The sequence below is a fragment of the Centropristis striata genome, chromosome 3 (assembly GCF_030273125.1).
Source record: "Centropristis striata isolate RG_2023a ecotype Rhode Island chromosome 3, C.striata_1.0, whole genome shotgun sequence".
Lineage (NCBI taxonomy): Eukaryota > Metazoa > Chordata > Actinopteri > Perciformes > Serranidae > Centropristis > Centropristis striata.
The window spans coordinates 43,588,992-43,607,382 of record NC_081519.1 but is presented as its reverse complement, the minus strand read 5'-3'; the positions used below and the strand labels follow the sequence as shown (position 1 = coordinate 43,607,382).

Below are 18,391 nucleotides of genomic sequence, written 5' to 3'. Positions count from 1 at the left end.
CAAGGTAAATCCCTTTCCCCATATCAAATGACATTAATCCACTCTGAAATGCTTTGCTGCTCACTGATATTGCTACTATTCATAATTTTGTTTGAGTTGGCCTAATGAATGTTAGGCCAAAAGAGGGAATTGTTAAAATAATTGATTATTTTCTATATTGGTATGTGATTTTATGCTTTATTTCTCTGTTCTCTGTCTCTGTTCTCTGTTCTGACGCAGGTCACTATCAAAGGTCAAACCTTGACTGTAATAAATATCTCTATGCATTTATATTAAGTCAGACAATATGATTTGATACATTGATTGTGTTTGTGTGTTAATATTGATGTAGAAAACTATGATTACTTTAATTACATATATTCCATTTGCTTAAACTAATTAAGATTCTATAATCACAAAAAATAGTATTGTCTGTCTTATATTTTTTAACCTTTAAAAGTACATGTAGAACTCTGAAGAATAGTTGTTATATTTCTGTAGAACATAATAAGGCAGTATGTTCGTCATAACAAGTTTGTTAGCAGGCCACAAGGCTTTGTTATGGGAAGCAGTGATTGTATTGCCCAGGTGGCCTGATGTGTGACGGTATGAAAGAAGACTGGCGAATCAGCGATCATGAAGGCGGGACTTCCTGGAAGAAATCAACCAGCATGTTTTGTAAACAATTGTAAGGTTATTTTAATGGGTTCCAGGGAGGGAGACGGGGTTCAGATTGCACGAACTGAAACACGTCTGTTTGTATTCAGGGACATGAGTTAATTTTGAACCCGGAGATCTCTGTAAAGTGCACATTTTTTGACGTATTGTAATAAAACTTTTGTTAAACTTAGAAACTTGGACGTCTCCAGCTCTTCATTTCCCCATCAAAGAATGCGCAGAAAAATGGTGAGGTTTTTTTCTGTTGGTGACAGATTTTTTCTGTCGGTGACAGATTATCAATTTTCAAGGTTTCCTCATGCAATTTTTCTAACAAAATCCAGATGAAACATTTATTTTATAGCTTTATATATTATACACACCATATCTTTACATGATGATTTACACACTGGTGTACTTTTTAAGTGAAGAACAGAATCCAGTTCACCAAATAAAACTAAAGAAAAAGAGCTTCTTCTCCATAAAACCTTGTGAACCAGATCAGAGATCTTCTCCACAACATGACAGAGTTTAGAAGTGTTGTACGGGACATGACAGGACACACAGAGACACCAGCATCACACAACAACTTACACATGTTGTCCAGTGTTGTCACAGGGTTTCTGGATTTAACATGTTTAAGTGGAACATTATAAATATTAAAACCCTTGAGAAGCTCACCTTCCACTTCAGGCTTGTGTCTAATATTTATGCTCACCACCAGTTTGTGTTAAACCACATCTGCTGAATCTGTTAACCAGGAAAATGTCACTCATTTAAAAAGAGTTTAGACATTTGGCCTTTTCTTTGAATTATATTTTCGGTTGCAAAAGAAGGATTTCTGAGAATTCAAAGCAAATGAAATGATTGTTCACTTCAGAATGAAACACAAAGTCGTCCATGGTTCTCATATGTGAGAAATTCTGCAGAGGTCAAATCAAAAATGTTTCATAAATCTCATCAGGGAATCAGACATTTCACATAAACTTCATTTATATAACTTAACTTAAATAATGGAAGTGTGTTTACCCCCCACCCATCCTTTATTAATGTTACACAGATTTTTGCACAATATTATTTATTAATATTTATGACCACTGTTTTATTAACCATATCTGCTAAATGTCCCAAAGTGCACTACAGACACAGTGCAAAATGTGTCCATAAACCTAAAGAGAAAAAAGAAAATATATATATAAAAATCTGAATTATTTACCATAGAGGTTTGGAGTGTAAAATTCCACAAAGCCTCATATTTACAGCTTCATTTAGACCTCAAATATCCATGATTCATTAACTAGTGTGAACATTTTGCAAGCATTTAGCTAATATGCTTTTTAAACAAATTATTTATTTTTGATTTTTTTTCAACACTGTTTCAGTGATTTGGTGTCACTGTTTTTCTTAAGGTTCATATTTGACTTTTTAATATTACACTTTATCTGACCTGCCGATGTGAAGGTTTCTGAAAGAATCTGTGTCTTTCTCTTCACACTTTTATTAAAATCTCAACTTTGTTATGGAAAATCTGTATAAAGTCAAATATGTTCTTTAAAGCTAGATTGTGTCACAAAAGCTGAATAAGAAACAATGACAGAAGGTTGTTTTACACAAAGTTGAAGGCGTCTTTGTTTAACAGCAGGTGTGAAAAGTTCATGTCTCCTGAAGCAGCCCACTTTGTGCAGGGTTGTGTGTTTGGCCTTCAGGGTTGTCTTTTCCACAATTCAGTTTCTCAGAACTCAGAGTTGTTTTCAGAAGATGACTTACAGTTGGCTGAAAAACAAAACACACACATGGTTTTAGTCGTCACAACTGCCAAATGCCAGAGTATCTTCTAACACCATCTTCTCTGTGGACATGATCCCCTCTTCTATTCACTCACACTGACAAATTAATCTATTCTACCTTCCTTTTTTTAACCAACTTAACTTCTTTAATAATCACTTCTTTCTTAAGTCATCATACTAAAAATCATTTTAGGATCCAAAACCAGTTCCAGAGTGTAAACCTTTATGTTGACTCTTTTCCTCAGCACACAGCTCACTCTGACTCCTCTTGCAAAAAGGGTTTTATTAATCCTCTGAGCCTTGAACAAACAATAAACTAAAATACTCTCCACAACACAGTGGAAAAACATTGCAACTCCACTCTCTACCTGTGAGCTCCTACCTGCCTTAAAGCATCCCATTGCACCTTCTGTAAACGATGAATCCAATCACAGCGAGGAGGAGGAGGACGAGAGGAAGAACGACTGCAGGAATGTTGATGCCGTTCTTGTCAGTGGGTTTCTCTGTTGAGCAGAAAACAACAAGAAATAGTCACAACCTGAACAGGTGAAGCAGGTCAGAAGAGAAGAACGTCAGTTTGTCCACCAGAACACAATCCTGAATACATTGTTTGTTCTGCTATTGTTATTATTTATCCCTTCTTATCTGTATATAATTACTGTATCTATTTGTTGTTTGTTTATCCTCGTCTATAACTTTGTTGTCTTTGTTTAGCTGCATGTCTGTGTTGGTTTCTGTCCCATATGTGGGTTTTTGACACAAACTCGGTTTTGAATGTTAACACCCTCGACCAATAAACTTGGTTCTGACTAATTTACTGATAGATACGTTCTTTCATATATTTATTAAATTATTCCATTATTCAGCCTCTAAAACTGGCCAGTAGTTCAGTCAATACAGTGATTATTATATAGTATTCTCTCTGAACTGTGGATACAAATTAAAAGGTTAAAACAATGTGTAGATTATATATATTTTTAATGTGATTTGAAAACTTTAATTGACTTTCAAAAAGTGATATAAACCTAAAAAAAAAAAAAAAATTGATGATAAATTATTTTTGTATTATTATTCATATATTTTTTATTTCAACTTAAGTTTAAGCAAACATTGGACAGGCAACACAAAACAAACTGTGGTAATAATTCTGGGTGCAGAAGTGGGTAAATGTATTGGTTTAATACTTAAAGCAGAAGAGAGATTCAAGATTAACTTTAGTGTCATTCATACTATTCACAGGACAAGTGAACAGCAGAACGATTTCTGATGTAAGTCTTAAAATTATATATAAAAAACTAGATAGAAGAAACTGTAAACAAAACAAAGACAGATAGAAGTCTCACCTCTGTTGGTCCTGATCTTTTCTTCTTCCAGTCTGGTGAAGATGTGCTCCTTCACACCAACCAGCTGAAACACACAGTCGTACCTGGTCCAGTCTTCAGGTTTGACTGATGAGAGGTCCAGGTCAACACTCATCTGGAAGGATCCATCGTGGTTGGGGAGGATCTCTCCGAGGTCCACGTCCTCATGAAGCTCCTCTCCATCTTTCCTCCAGAACATCATGGCTCCGTCAGGGTAGAAACCTGTAGCGTGGCAGCTGACTGGAGAGGAGGGAGTCTTCTGGAGGAGAGACACTGAGGGAAGGTCTGCAGAGAGAAGAGAAACACAGTTTATAGGTTCTTTATTACTATCACTACCTTAATACACTATATATACAGTATGTATACAATGCAAATACATCTCATTAATTGATAAAAGAAAGCCCCTTTCATTGTGCCGTCCCGCAAATGTCCCACTATATTGCTGGAAAGATCTTTGCCTGCTTTTCACCTTAAGGCATTCATATTGAACCCGCTAAGGAAAACTGATATTCTGCCCTTTCATAGTCTCTAACAGAGACTGAAGGGAAGAAACAGATGAAGAGAGGTGAGACAGATTAAAGAGTGCAGTGGACAGTGAGTGTGAGACAGACGAGTGGGGATAAATGTGTTGAGTCAGAGAAATAAAGAGACGAGAGAGAAAAAGAAATGTGTTTAAACTGAGATAGATTCAGCCTCTGTATGCTTTATATTTATTGTAATGTTACTTATGGTTGGAAACACAGAAGGCATATTAACATTGTCGTGGTCATTAAACTACATCAGGTCATGTGACTCTACCTTTTCTCAGCAGAGAGCTCCTCCCGAACTTCACAAACTTCTTCAGCCACTCAGGACAAATCTGGGTGTAGAAGTATTTGTACTCAGCCATCAGAGCTTTATTATTATCCAACTTGTGTTTGGTGAAGACAGCCTGTTGTTGTGGAGCGACCCATGTCTCTGTCGCCAGGTCCAATGATAAGAAGTCTTCTCCATCATAAGCATATTGACTATAACCTTTGACCTCATCAGTCTCATCATCCCATTCACAGCCTTGCATCACCTGGAAAATGTGGACACCTGAGAGACAGAGAGACAGAGACACTGCAGTAAACCAGAGTGAGATCACAGCCCAGTCATCTATCACCAGCTGATATCACATCTTTACCACAGAGACACACTGATCCACAGACACTCAGACACAGAATCTACACCTCCTGCTGTTATCGTCTCCATGACAACCACTTACAGCCAGCCATCATCTGGACAGTGTGGACGTCTTAGAGAGAGACAGAGAGGCAGAGACTGCTGGGAAACAGAGGGACATCCTAACACACTTCATATCCTCTTTTCTTTAACCACAGAGACACACTGTCTCCACTGAGACTATCACGACTATTATTCAATTAATCATTAATTGTTTTCACTGTAAAATGTCAGAAAATTATGGAAAAAGGACACTCAGAAGTCCTCAGAGCAAAAGGAGAAATCTTTTAATTGCTCTTTCATCAAACCAACACTGAACAGTATTTAACATAAAATGATATAAAACAGAGAAAAGTAGATCATGCTCATATTTTAGGAACTGGAACTAGAAACTTTTTGACATTTTTGCTGAAAAAAAGACTTAAATGATTATTTAATTATCAAAATGTGTGAGTTCTGTCGATCATCCAAACAGTTTATAGACTAATTGTTTCAGCACTATATACATATATTATGACCTACACACACTGTGGTGAAGTGAAATAAACAAATATAATCTGTCCTTCTACAACATATAAAGGTATATTATGGGATGGACACACTGTGTATTAGTAGGTAGAGTGGAGCTGTTAAACTCTTTAAACCTCTGATCTGAATGAGACGTTCACTATGTCGTCCTGTCAGCAGCTTTATTAAAACAAACCGCTCCTCCTCTCATATGAGGACCCATCAGAAGCAGCCTGTGTCCCCTTTACAGTCCCGGCTCCACACTTTGAGAAACCAGGCAGTAATGTTCCTCTATCAGCTGTGTGTTGTTAAACTGTTGAGATCAACAGGTTCCTGCAGTAGAGTTATTATGGAGCGACTCTCTGTGGGCAGTTCAGTAGAGTTACTCTGATCTAATCTAGTGGAGATAAAGTGTTAATAATCTCTGCTGGTTATTATGGGATGGACACAAACACTGTATCCATGTAGTATAGCAGCATTCACTAGTCTCAGTGTCTGACTGGGTTTCAGTCAAGAAAAGCTGCCTAACACTTTCATCTGACAATGGTGTGTGTGTGTGTGTGTGTGTGTGTGTGTTAACATCTGTGTACTAAAATACAGGATGAAAATATAAAAATATACAACACAATAAACAACATTTTATCAGTAGAAAGTGAAACAAACAAACCTCCAGTTTGGTTGAAGCGCTGCTTTGCAATTTCAATGTTGGCTTTGAAGGTCTGCTGCATATTAAATCTATTCTCAGTCCCCCTCTGCCAGATCTGAGGATCATCTTCTGTGGCTCTGATCATCCACTCCTGTTTGGGTTCTAATTTCCTGCTGTTACTATCATAGTGCTCTACCTCAACCTCATTAACCAAACCAACAGCCACAAACTCTGGGAAGTTTGGGAGTTGAGACGATGCAGTGTAGAAATTAATCATAGAGTGAGTCACTGTAAGAAAAAACAAGTCATCTCTTCAGTTTTTATATCACAGTTTTATAAATCACTTAACAATCTTATTTTCCTGCTCACAGATATTAATTAATTAATAGTTAATGTAAATATATCAGGCTACAGTCTAGGTTAATCTGTTTACACACATTACTGAACAATATCAAATATTGTAACAACTGAGCAGAAAGTTGTTTGGCTTCAGCAGGAAAACAACGATATCAACTGACTTTTCAGATAAAAAAATAAAAATAAAAAACCTATGATCTTTTTTTCACTGCATATGTGTGCATATACTTTTATATTCAGCTTGTTCTGAGTTCATAAAGATACCAAACACTTAATTATGGTCCTTGTAGCTCTTTGGACACACGGGACTCCTGTTTTTCCCTGAATTATAATGGACTCTAGTGCAAAAACAGCAGTCCCATGTAGTCGACCAAAAAGATATATAGTGATAAGAAAAACTAACTGTTCAGCAAAACGGTTTGACCCAACATGACTTCACATTTGTGTTCATGGAGAAGACTCCAACAGGAAAATAAACATTTCAGCGACACACTTTACATAACAAACGACCATGAAACACTTATATCTTGAAAAAGAGCACTAAATATAATTATGGACAATAACTGTTTAGTTTAAAAGTCATTTTATGTTGTTTTTTATTGATTTTTTTAAAATAAACATTTCAGTCGCGGCCACAGACGGGATAAAAGCGACACACTTTATATAAGAAACAACCGTAAAACACTAATATCTTGTATAAGGAGCATTAAATATAGTTATGGACAAGAACCTTTCAGTTCAAAAGTCATATTATGTTGTTTTTAAAATGTATTATTCTAAATGTGGCCTGGACTGTTGCGCGCGTGAAGACCCCGACTGCAGGGTGCAATTCGGGGCGGAGCTCTACGGGCGCTGAGGTGGGTGGAGTCAAACGTTGAGGTGGGTGGAGTCATTTGAGGTTCAGGGGTACTTGAGTTGTTTATCTCCGGTGCTCTCATCTTTTTCACGGCAAACATTTTGAAAGTAGTAGTTTGGAAGTAAGTAAGACGTTAAATTAAAATGAACAACTAGCTAAATTACTGGACCACCCATGTGACCAATCGTTAGCAAAACACCAGTGATTACTGTAGCGGCCAATTGGAGTTCAATCAAGCAGCGCTGTCTGTAATTCCAATTGATTTAAAATTAATTACACATAGTAACGTTATTATATACAAATGTCAGCTTAGATGGTGAATGCTTATGTATCCATTTTTAAGTATCATGTCATTTATGTCTGCTTATTTTCTTTGACATATAGAGACACATCAGTTGTAGTGGCAATTTTGTCCGAAAAAATAACAAAATTAAACTTAAAACAAACTTAATCAAAATACCACTGATGCACCATGAGCGTGTGGTGTACGCAGGCAAAGAAGGTGATGTCCATGCATGATTGATAGTTCCAAAGGTTTATTTTGTTCATTGCGAGCAAGCAAACAAAAGAACAAAGAAACATGGCTCCTGCTGCCTATCTTCGCGCTGGTAAAAAACCATAGGCCCACCCAGGTGCATGACGGCCCTCTGCCTACCTACCTACCTATATAACCTCAGGTGCCCACGGTGCCAACCCAAATTCCATAAAACCCACAATATAATATGTAAACTAAATATGCTAAACAATAATGATGATTAAACTAAACAATTAACTAGCAAAACAAAATATTATCAAAATAAACAAACATCTAAAATAATCAAACAATACTCATTGTTAATAATAAACTAAACAGACAACTAAATACTAACAAGAACTAAATAGCTCCAACACTCCGGCCCCTAATTGTGCATTATATCACAATTATAATTATCTTCAGAAAAGAAGAAAGAAAGGAGCTATTTCTGCAACATGAACTAATAATCAGAAATATTCCTTGTCATGCATTAACTTTGAATAAATTGTCTAAATTCTTGATGTATCTGCAACAAAAGGTTAGACAGAGAGAAAGAGAGAAATGTAGAGTTAGAGAAAGAGAGAGTCAGTCCATGATGTTGACTGCTGCTTCCAGAAGCAGACAGAGCTTTGTCACAGGCCTCTCCAGAATGCTGGTCCTGGTTTGAAGACGCACAGAGCGTACCAGTCCCTTTGCATCTGGTCTGACATCCAAAACTTTCCCCATCACCCACGATCCTCTTGGAGCTGTGGCGTCGGCAACAAGGACAATATCTCCAGGACTGAGGCTTCTTCTTGGCCGTGTCCATTTTTGTCTCTCTTGCATCATAGGCAGATACTCTGAAATCCACCTCTTCCAGAATAGTTCAGCCATGTATTGTATTTGCTTCCACCTTTTCCTGACATACAGATCACTGTGGTCAAACAATCCTGGTGGCATAATTGGCTTGCCCTTCAACATTAAAATGTGATTTGGTGTGAGGGCTTCAAGGTCACCTGCATCATCTGACACTTTTGTGATGGGTCGGTCATTCAATATTGCCTCCACCTCACAGAAAAGAGTCTGGAGCCCTTCATCATCCAGAGTTTGCTGCTTCACAACTGATGTGAGAACACTTTTAACTGAACGAATCAGTCGCTACCAGATACCACCATGATGAGAAGCTGCTGGTGTGTTGAAGTTCCATTTTATGCCATCCTGAACCAAAGCCCTTTGAATTTTGTCATGATTCAAAACAGTCAGATTTCTTTTTAGCTCTCGGCTGGCTCCAACGAAATTTGTGCCATTGTCAGACCTGATAGCTGAGACTGGACCACGTCTACAGATGAACCTCCGAACTGCATTTATACAAGAGTCTGTATCCAATGTATGTGCCACTTCTAAGTGCACAGCACGGCTGGTGAAACATGTGAACAGCACTCCGTATCTCTTGAGAAGACTTCTGCCTCTTTTAACATCAATGGGGCCAAAATAGTCAACTCCAACATTTGTAAAAGGAGCTTTGTCAGGCAGCACTCTCTCTTCAGGCAAGTCTGCCATCTTCTGTTCGACAAGCTTTCCTCTGTTGCGTCTGCAAACAACACAGTCCGATATGACCTTCCTGGCAGCAGAGTTTGCATTAATGATCCAGTACTTCTGCCGTAACCTGGACAGCATGTGATTTCTTCCTGCATGTCCTAGTTGATGGTGGATATGACGTAAGATTAATGTAGATACATGCATGTCTTTGGTCAAAATGACTGGATGTTTGGATTCTGATGGCAGTGCTGCTTTACTCAGTCGACCACCCACTCTGAGGATTTCATCATCCATTACTGGGTCCAGTTTGTACAATGGACTGTCTTTGGGAAGGTTTTTAAAGCTACCTTTGAGTGAGGCAATTTCAGCTTTGAACTTGTGTTTTTGAACATACAGAATGATTGACTGCTCTGCTTTAACCAGATCTTCAGGAGTCAGACTTTGACCTTTGAGCACGACTTTAAAGCTCTGAACTCTTCTTTCCACTTCATGTACTTGAATCTTCAGATGGTCCTTTTTCAGGCCTGCAGAAGCAAGAAACTTCTTTCTCCTCTGAACCAACATTATGAGAACGTCCCTGATCTTCAGAAACCAAGCCACAGATGTTTTCAACTTAGTCCAAGAAGAAAAGTAGCAGATAAGGTGACTGGTGGGATTTTCCACATCCTTGACAATAGTGTTCACCATCAAGTCCCTTTTGATCTCTGGGTCATCTACAGAAATCACATCAAGATCCACATTCATTTCAGGCCAATCCTCCTTTGTCTTGGAGAGAAACTCAGGTCCATTTATCCATCTTCTGCCTTTCAGAAAATCCTGAGTTTTCATTCCTCTTGAGGCCTCATCTGCGGGATTCTCCTTGGAACACACATATCTCCACTGATCAATATCTACTGCTTCTCTGATGACAGAAACTCTGTTGGCAACAAAAGTGTGAAATCTCTTAGTTTCATTAGAGATATATTTAAGGACTGTTGTGCTGTCCGTCCAGAAAACTGACTTCTCCAGCTTAAGCTGCAACTCCTTGTGCAGCACTTTATCCACTCGAACAGCCAGAACTGCTGCTGTGAGTTCCAGTCGTGGGATTGTAGTCTGCTTGAGGGGTGCAACTCTGGCCTTTCCAAAGAGAAAGGCAACATTAACTCTATGGTCTTTTTCCAGTCTTAAGTAAGACACAGTTCCATATCCAACTTGACTGGCATCTGAAAAATGGTGAAGCTGTGCTGTAACAGGGTCTCCAAAGTCTCTGGGCCTAATACAGCGTTCCACTTTGAACTCTGCCACCTTTTGGAGGTCCTCCAGCCAATTAGACCACTGTTTAGAGAAGGAAGGGGAGATGGCTTCATCCCACCCCAAGTTTCTTCTACAAAGCTCCTGTAACAACAGCTTGGCTGGCATAGTGAATGGGGCTAGAAATCCCAATGGGTCATAAAGTGAGCTGACCACTGACAGGATGCCTCTTCTGGTCTGTGGCTGTTCTCGCACTGAGGTCCTGAAGTTGAACTTATCAGCTTTAGTGCACCACTGAAGTCCTAATGCACGCTCCATTGGAAGTTGGTCTGTGTCCAAATCCAGCTCCTGCATTTCCTTTGCTCTCTTTTCCTCAGCAGTAAACTGCAACACTTTGCTGCTGTTGCTGGTCCACTTTGAAAGATGAAATCCTCCCTTGTGACAAAGAGCCGTCAAATCCTTGATCATTTGTATAGCTTCCTCCTCTGAAGCCATGGATTTCAGGCAATCATCCACATAAAAATGTTGTTTCACTGTATTCACCACTTCGAGAGGGAAATGCTGGGCATTATCTTCTGCTGTTCTCCTCAAAGCATAATTTGCACAACTTGGTGATGATACAGCTCCAAACAAGTGAACTTTCATGCGACATTCCATTGGAGACTGTGTAGTGTCGCCATCAGGCCACCAGAGGAAGCGAAGAAAGTCTGTGTGTCTTTTTGCAACATGGACTTGATGAAACATGGCTTTGATGTCGGCCATTACAGCAACAGGCTCCTGCCTAAATCGAATGAGGACTCCAATAAGAGAGTTGGTGAGATCGGGTCCCTGCAAGAGATGGCAGTTCAACGATGTCCCTTTATATGTTGATCCACAATCAAAAACAACTCTCAGCTTGCCTTTTCTTGGATGGTAAACTCCATGATGGGGGATATACCACACCTTTCCATCACTTTGTTTTAGTTGGTCAGCAGGCACCATCTCAGCATATCCTTGAGTTAACATGTCATTTACAGATGAAACATATTCCTCCTTAAATTGACTATTCTTGTCAAATTTTCTTTTCAAGCTCTGGAGGCGCTGTTCTGCAACACAGCGGTTGTTTGGCAAGATGGGATTGCTCTGTCTGAAAGGTAAGTCAATACAGTAATGGTCTCCGATTAATTCTGTTGAGCTACTCACAACATTCATGAACTTGATGTCTTCTCTGGACATTTCAATCTTCTCCTCTGATGATCTTTCGTTAAAGTCTTGGTTATACTGTTTAACCAGCATCTCTTGAAGGTGTTCAACAGAGATTCGGTTAGCTGTTACAGCAGGACAGCCACTCTTACTCCTACTGCTTCCGCCACGAAGTGGACCATTAATGACCCAACCGACCCTGGTTCTTGCTGCATAAGGTCCTTCATCCTGGCTGTTTATCAGCTCCCAAGGCTCCATTACTTTTGGGGCATCAGTTCCAATGAGAAGATCGACACCTGAATCAATGTTGTGGAGCTTTACATCCTTCAGATAAGACCACTGAACAAGATCCTCTTGTTGTGGGACGTTGAGTGAAGAGACAGGCATGGTTCTTTGAGTCAAAACATCAGGCAACTGAATGAAATCATCTGCATTCACACCAGACACTTCAAGACCTGACAGAATATGAGCAGTTACAGTCTTCTTTTGACCCATTGTTTTTAACAGAATACTTGTCCTTTCACCTCTCAGGTTCAATTTTCTTGCCAGGTACTCAGTACAGAATGTTCCTGAACTCCCTGGATCCAAAAAGGCATATGTCTGCACAGTTTTATTACTCCTCTTGTTCTTGACTTTAACTGCCACAATTGGAAAGATGGAATCATCTTCACAACCGGCCCCAATATGGCCGCAAGTTTGAGATGTTACACAGGAAACACTTGGAGAGCTCACAGTGGGTTGGGAGTGTTCGGAGGATGTGCCTCTATCCTGCCGCTCTATGTGGAGGACTCCCGGATGCTTTTGGTGACACACATTGCAATCCAAACGACTCCTGCAGTCTTTGCTTATGTGGCCTATTTTCAGGCAACCAAAACAAACTCCTTTTTCCTTGATGAAATTAATCTTATCTCGATGTAACTTCATTTTGAACTGAGAGCATTTATCCAACAAGTGACTTCTTTGTGAACAAAACAGACAGCTTGGAGTAGAAGAGGGCTTGATCTTATTTCCTCCATACTGAGATATGACTCCTTCCTCTACTGCAGTGACATTAGTAGCAAAACTGCTTTCCTTTTTCCTTTGCTTTAAATGACTTGTGGTGGATGCCTTGTAGTTGGTGGGTTGTGGGTCCTGAATGTTGCCAAAAAGGGGATCTGAGGCAATTTTGACTTGCTTTTCAATGAAAACAACCACATCATTAAACAATGCTCTCCGACCATTTCGCTCTTGCAGATCACAAGCAACAGTTCTCCATCTTTCCCTTAATTTGTAGGGGAGTTTCAAGATGATGCTCCTCATGTTAGAAGGTAAGTCCAATTCCTTCATGTGCAGCATTTGCTCTGTTAGATTTGAGCATCCACGAAGAAATAGGGAGAATGATTGTAATGCTTTAGTATCCTCACTTTTAACAGGCGTCCAGTTGAGAATCTTTTCCATGTATGCAGAAGCAATTTTGTATTCATTTCCAAAGTGCTCTGCTAGAAGACTTTTGGCTCTGTGGTATCCCAGGTCTGAAGGCAGATGTTGACAGCTGTGCACCAGATCTCTTGGCTGCCCCCTGGTGTACTGTTCAAGGAAGTGCAAACAGTCACTCCAATTATCTGTCTTCTCCTCCACTCCATTCTCAAAAGCTCTGATGAAAGACCTATATTGAAGTGGGTCTCCATCGAACACAGGGATATTTCTTGATGGAAGGACAGAGCTCAGATTTTGCTGGACCAACAGAGAAGCAATGTCATTTTGTCTTTGCATGATGTTCACAATGTCATTCTGATAGTTTTCAGTCACAGAGTGGGATTGAGGGTGCACCAGTCCTGCTTGATTTTCAATAACAGTTTGTTTTACTTGAACTGGAGCATCAGACTTCAACAGAATTCCACCCACGTGTTTGGGCCGAACAACTTGTGGTTGTGACATTGCATCAGGCACAGCATTAATATTAACCTTTTCCTCCATTGTGACAGGTACAAAGGCGTCAGCGTCAGGATTTAATGCATTTGCTCTTTGGCAGTTATTCCTTTCAAAATAAGAGTTCATGCCATCAGAACGTTTTGAGCCACACTGCGATGAATTTATTTCCAAGACATGAAGCTTTGCATTTGTTACAGCCAGCTCGGTTTCGAGTTCCAGTTGTTCCTTTTTTCTCCTCAATTTTTCCTCTTGAGCCTCTATTAAATGTTTCCTTTTTAATGCTGCTACACGTTCAATCAGAGCTGCTTTGTCGGCCTTGGCTTGAATGCGTGCAGAAGATGCAGAGGAGGTCCGAGATAGCTGGGAGCTTGTCCTTACAGAGCTCACTTTTACACTGGACACATTAGAAGCACTGTCTTCGGGGTTAATTTCATCTGCGACGCTTTGGTCATCGGGAGTGTCTTTATTTGGCTGCGCGTATGGATAGTCTCTCTCAGACAGCCAGGCTTTCACCCTCTCAGTGTAATCACAAAACTTCATCATTTTTTCCTTAAAGTGCGTACTTTGTCTTGTCGCTTCATCTTGTGGCAAAGGTAGACTCATAAAAGTTTCATGCGTTTCATTGGCGTCTTCATAACAATGGATAAACTTGGCGAGCTCAGAATTCACTGAAATCACATTTTCATTTGACTCCATCAGCGCACATATCTTTTCCACACATCGTTTAGCTTGTTTGCATTTTGCATTCCTTTTTTCTTGACACGTTTTCATATAGAAGCACAAGCCTTTAGAAGTGAGTTTAACGCTTCTTTTTGCTGACGGCGTTCCGACATCATTGGCCGTAACATCGGACATTTCCTCTTTTCTTCTAAACTGCTTGTTACACAGCAATCAAAATCCACAATCAAACAAATCGGCAGGTTAAAGGGACAAACAAGACTTGATGAGTGACGTTGCAGTCGGGGTTTCCTCTTCTTTAATGAATGAAGTCTCCGACAGTGGTGCGTAATGGTACTGCGCAATGTTTGCATGCGGCGATTCAGCGCCGTCCAACTTCTTAAACTTCATAAACTTGATTGTGAAACACTGATTTCCAAACTCCAGTCGTTTGGCTGTTTTCCAATACAGCAGTCGTATCACGTACCAGTTTCATGTGAGAAGGCTGAGTCTTTGTTGATCCGGCTGGAAGCCGCTTTCCCGCTGATGCTTATTCCAAAAGGCGATGAATAAAACAATCCATACAGTTCATCAATCCAATATCCAAGAAGATCCAACTTATCCAGTGACGAGGGATCCTTCCTTTGAGTCCAAGGGCTGGTTTTTTACTTTATGTAGTGGCAATTTTGTCCAAAAAAATAACAAAATTAAACTTAAAACAAACTTAATCAAAATACCACTGATGCACCATGAGCGTGTGGTGTACGCAGGCAAAGAAGGTGATGTCCATGCATGATTGATAGTTCCAAAGGTTTATTTTGTCCATTGCGAGCAAGCAAACAAAAGAACAAAGAAACATGGCTCCTGCTGCCTATCTTCGCGCTGGTAAAAAACCATAGGCCCACCCAGGTGCATGACGGCCCTCTGCCTACCTACCTACCTATATAACCTCAGGTGCCCACGGTGCCAACCCAAATTCCATAAAACCCACAATATAATATGTAAACTAAATATGCTAAACAATAATGATGATTAAACTAAACAATTAACTAGCAAAACAAAATATTATCAAAATAAACAAACATCTAAAATAATCAAACAATACTCATTGTTAATAATAAACTAAACAGACAACTAAATACTAACAAGAACTAAATAGCTCCAACATCAGTGTTTTATTGGAGGGCGACCCAGTGGCCTCGGCCCCTCAACCAAACCCAGTGGCCCTGGAGCAGGAACCTCAACCAAACCCAGTGGCCCTGGAGCAGGACCCTCAACCAAACCCAGTGGCCCTGGAGCAGGACCCTCAACCCCATCTAGTGGCCCCGACCCCGGCACCAGCCTGTCACCTGCACCCGGTGCCCCCAGCCCCGGACACTCAATCACACCCAGTGGCGGTTGGATGATGGATGAAGAGGAGTTATGGAACCCTTCCTGTTTTCATTTCAGTTGAAGACTGATTATGAGGCTTTCTGTGTGGAGGCAAATAATAAATAATGAGGTTTCTTATAATAATAATAAGAAACCTCAAGGTCTTTGCCTCTTTTGAGGAGCAGCAGTGAAGCCTTGTTGATCAGCTGGGATTTTTTTTACTGGTGTGTTATTTTGTGGAGTGAAGATTTTTTTTTGCTGTGATTTTTGGAATTTTTATGTTGTTTAATAGAGCTTTTTATTTGCTGTGATTTTTGAATTTATTGGTGTGTCATGTTGGTGTGTCCAATAAAGATGATGTTAAAGTCACCTCAGTCTTTGATCTCTTTAGTGGTTTAACCTGATGTTCAAAGCACATTCACCTTGTCAGTGTGTCTGACAGAATTTTGTAGTTTGTAGTTTTGAAGCAAAATGTTATAAATGATACAGTATAATAGCATTATAAATCAGGATAGATAAAGTTATAACATTTATCAAAATAAATAACGACCCATATTTTACTAGAATTCACTAAAGGTAAAAAAATTTGAAATCAAAATTAGACGCAAACTAATTGGAAGCAAACTAATGAAAACGGGATTTAAAAAAAAAAGTTTTAATGCTGCTTTATACTTCCTTATTTGTCATTTCACATTTTTACTGACATCTTGTTATTGCACTATCCCTCTCTGCTGCTGTAAATCCAAATAATTCCCTGCTGTGGTATCCCTGTTATTACATTATCTAATAGTTTATTTAATCTTGTTTTACATGTATTTCTGTTTAATTCTGATAACACGTAAATATGCTCCTTATTTGTTTATATGCAGCCAATAATAATAAAAGCAGAAATGTGCTTCACGGCTGTCATCAATAAGTGGTGCCATTGAGTAAATCTAACAGACTCCATCACCACCTCAACGTTTGACTCCACCCTCCTCAAAGTTTGACTCCACCCACCTCAACGGACGTTAAGCTCCGCCCAGAATTGCACCCTGCAGTCAGGTGTAGTTGTTGCGCTGCAACGTCATGGTGCCATTTTAGCATTAACATGATCAGACCGTATCGGTCTTAATGGTCCTGATAATATAAAATAATGACACAAATAAAAGATATAAAAGTTGATGAAAACACACTTGTGCCCTTTTCAGGATTAGAGTATTGACTATCCCTCTTTACAAAAGTTCAACTAAAGTTTATAGGGATCATTCAATGAGGTGAACAGACAGGATTTACTAACGTCAACTTTAAGATGATGGGTTGTTACTTTTTAATATTTCTATAATATACACAGAAGTCTAGGAAATAAACATCAAAGACAATCTTAAAATGCTGAAACTCATAAATACAGTATAGAAAAACATGAAGCATTTTGTTTCTTTCACAATAAACCAACAAAACAATGTGAACTCACTTGGTGCAGCGCCATGCAGGGCTGTTCCCAGGAGAACCAGAGCAGCAAAGATCTGCATTGTGACCGTCTGAAGATTTACCAGAGTGAAGCTTTGTGTGTTTGTCTGAAGAGAGAAACAGAGATCATCCTTCCTGCTCCACAATCAGAGTTGAAATGAGGATAAAACAAGAGGTGACGCGGAACAAACCTTCATCTGAGCCAATGGGAATTTATTCTGAGCATGACGTCACTTGTATCTAGGTAAAACAGGCTCACACGTGTTATGAACGAAAGTGAAAGTATATGATGTTACTTCAGCCTGTGTAAGAGGACGGGGAGACACTCAACTTTGTTCACATATTAAAGGAGTTTTATTCTTTCTGCTGCTCACATCTTGTCAAAATGTTTTGCAGACTAATGAAATGTGCAGAAATGTTGTGTCAGGTCAGAGGTTACTGTCAGCTACAGACCAGACACTGAGCAGTTTGTGGGGATTCAGTAGTGTCTTATTGTTCTTTTGTTCTGTATGGCTGCCCTGGGATTTAAAACAGTCCTGATCAAAAATATCAACAACAAACAACAAATCCAAGTTTGGTTTCCTGGATGTTATAGTGAGTAAATGAGGTGAGGTGCTGCCCCCAGTGGTTCAAAGCTGCAGTTGATCTACAGACTGGCTTTATCTCTTATTTTAAACAGATATGTGAGCAGTTAAACCATCTGCTTATTAAATGAGATGGAGGGGAACATATTAAATCCCCTCTGAAGTTCTTATCTAATGAGCTGCTCTATGAAATATGTCAGTATGTTAAAGTGTTTAGTTTAGCTCCACTACAGGCCTGCACACTGGTGTTGGCACACATCAGGTCAACTATCAGGACAAACAATATGATAAAACACAAGGTGGTCTCCATGAAACAATATTTCACCTCATTGTTGGAGTTTGAAATGAAAAGAAATAAAAGTGAAGCAGAAAGCGAGTCAGAGAGCTTCTTAAACACAAGCATCAGATCAGCTCAGCTCTGTCCTACAGAATAAATGCTCCGGAGCTGATTTGAAGCTGTGGACGCTGAAAACTGCTCAAACAACAGAAACTGAACACCTCTGTTGATGTTTGAACACATGATCCTGCTTTTCATTTTGCTTTGGCGCTTCATATAGCTTCTCTGTTTCCACCCTCTCTTATTGCTGTTGAAGGACTTTATAAAAAGTTATAGAATTTAATA

The 18,391-nt window shown here is 39.4% G+C and overlaps 1 protein-coding gene across 1 annotated transcript; it reads right to left on the bottom strand.

The window, feature by feature from the left end:
• Window positions 1–981: 981 nt before the first annotated feature.
• Window positions 982–17,337, bottom strand: LOC131968320 (class I histocompatibility antigen, F10 alpha chain-like). Its single transcript, XM_059329143.1, has 6 exons — window positions 17,190–17,337; window positions 6,162–6,428; window positions 4,583–4,861; window positions 3,767–4,069; window positions 2,806–2,926; window positions 982–2,409 (listed from the first exon to the last, which is right to left on the bottom strand). The coding sequence occupies exons 1-5, from the start codon at window positions 17,245–17,247 to the stop codon at window positions 2,811–2,813; spliced, it is 1,023 nt and encodes a 340-aa protein (XP_059185126.1). The 5' UTR covers window positions 17,248–17,337; the 3' UTR covers window positions 982–2,409; window positions 2,806–2,810.
• Between the last annotated feature and the right edge of the window lie 1,054 nt (window positions 17,338–18,391).

Bases quoted from the DNA above. Each gene is read 5' to 3' on its own strand.
- LOC131968320 (XM_059329143.1), bottom strand. From the start codon at position 17,247: ATGCAGATCTTTGCTGCTCTGGTTCTCCTGGGAACAGCCCTGCATGGC. The intron at 6,429-17,189 runs GTGAGTTCACAT...TTTTTCTTACAG, and splicing joins CCTGCATGGCGCTGCACCAA to TGACTCACTCTATGATTAAT. The intron at 4,862-6,161 runs GTTTGTTTGTTT...TCTGTCTCTCAG, and splicing joins GCGCTTCAACCAAACTGGAG to GTGTCCACATTTTCCAGGTG.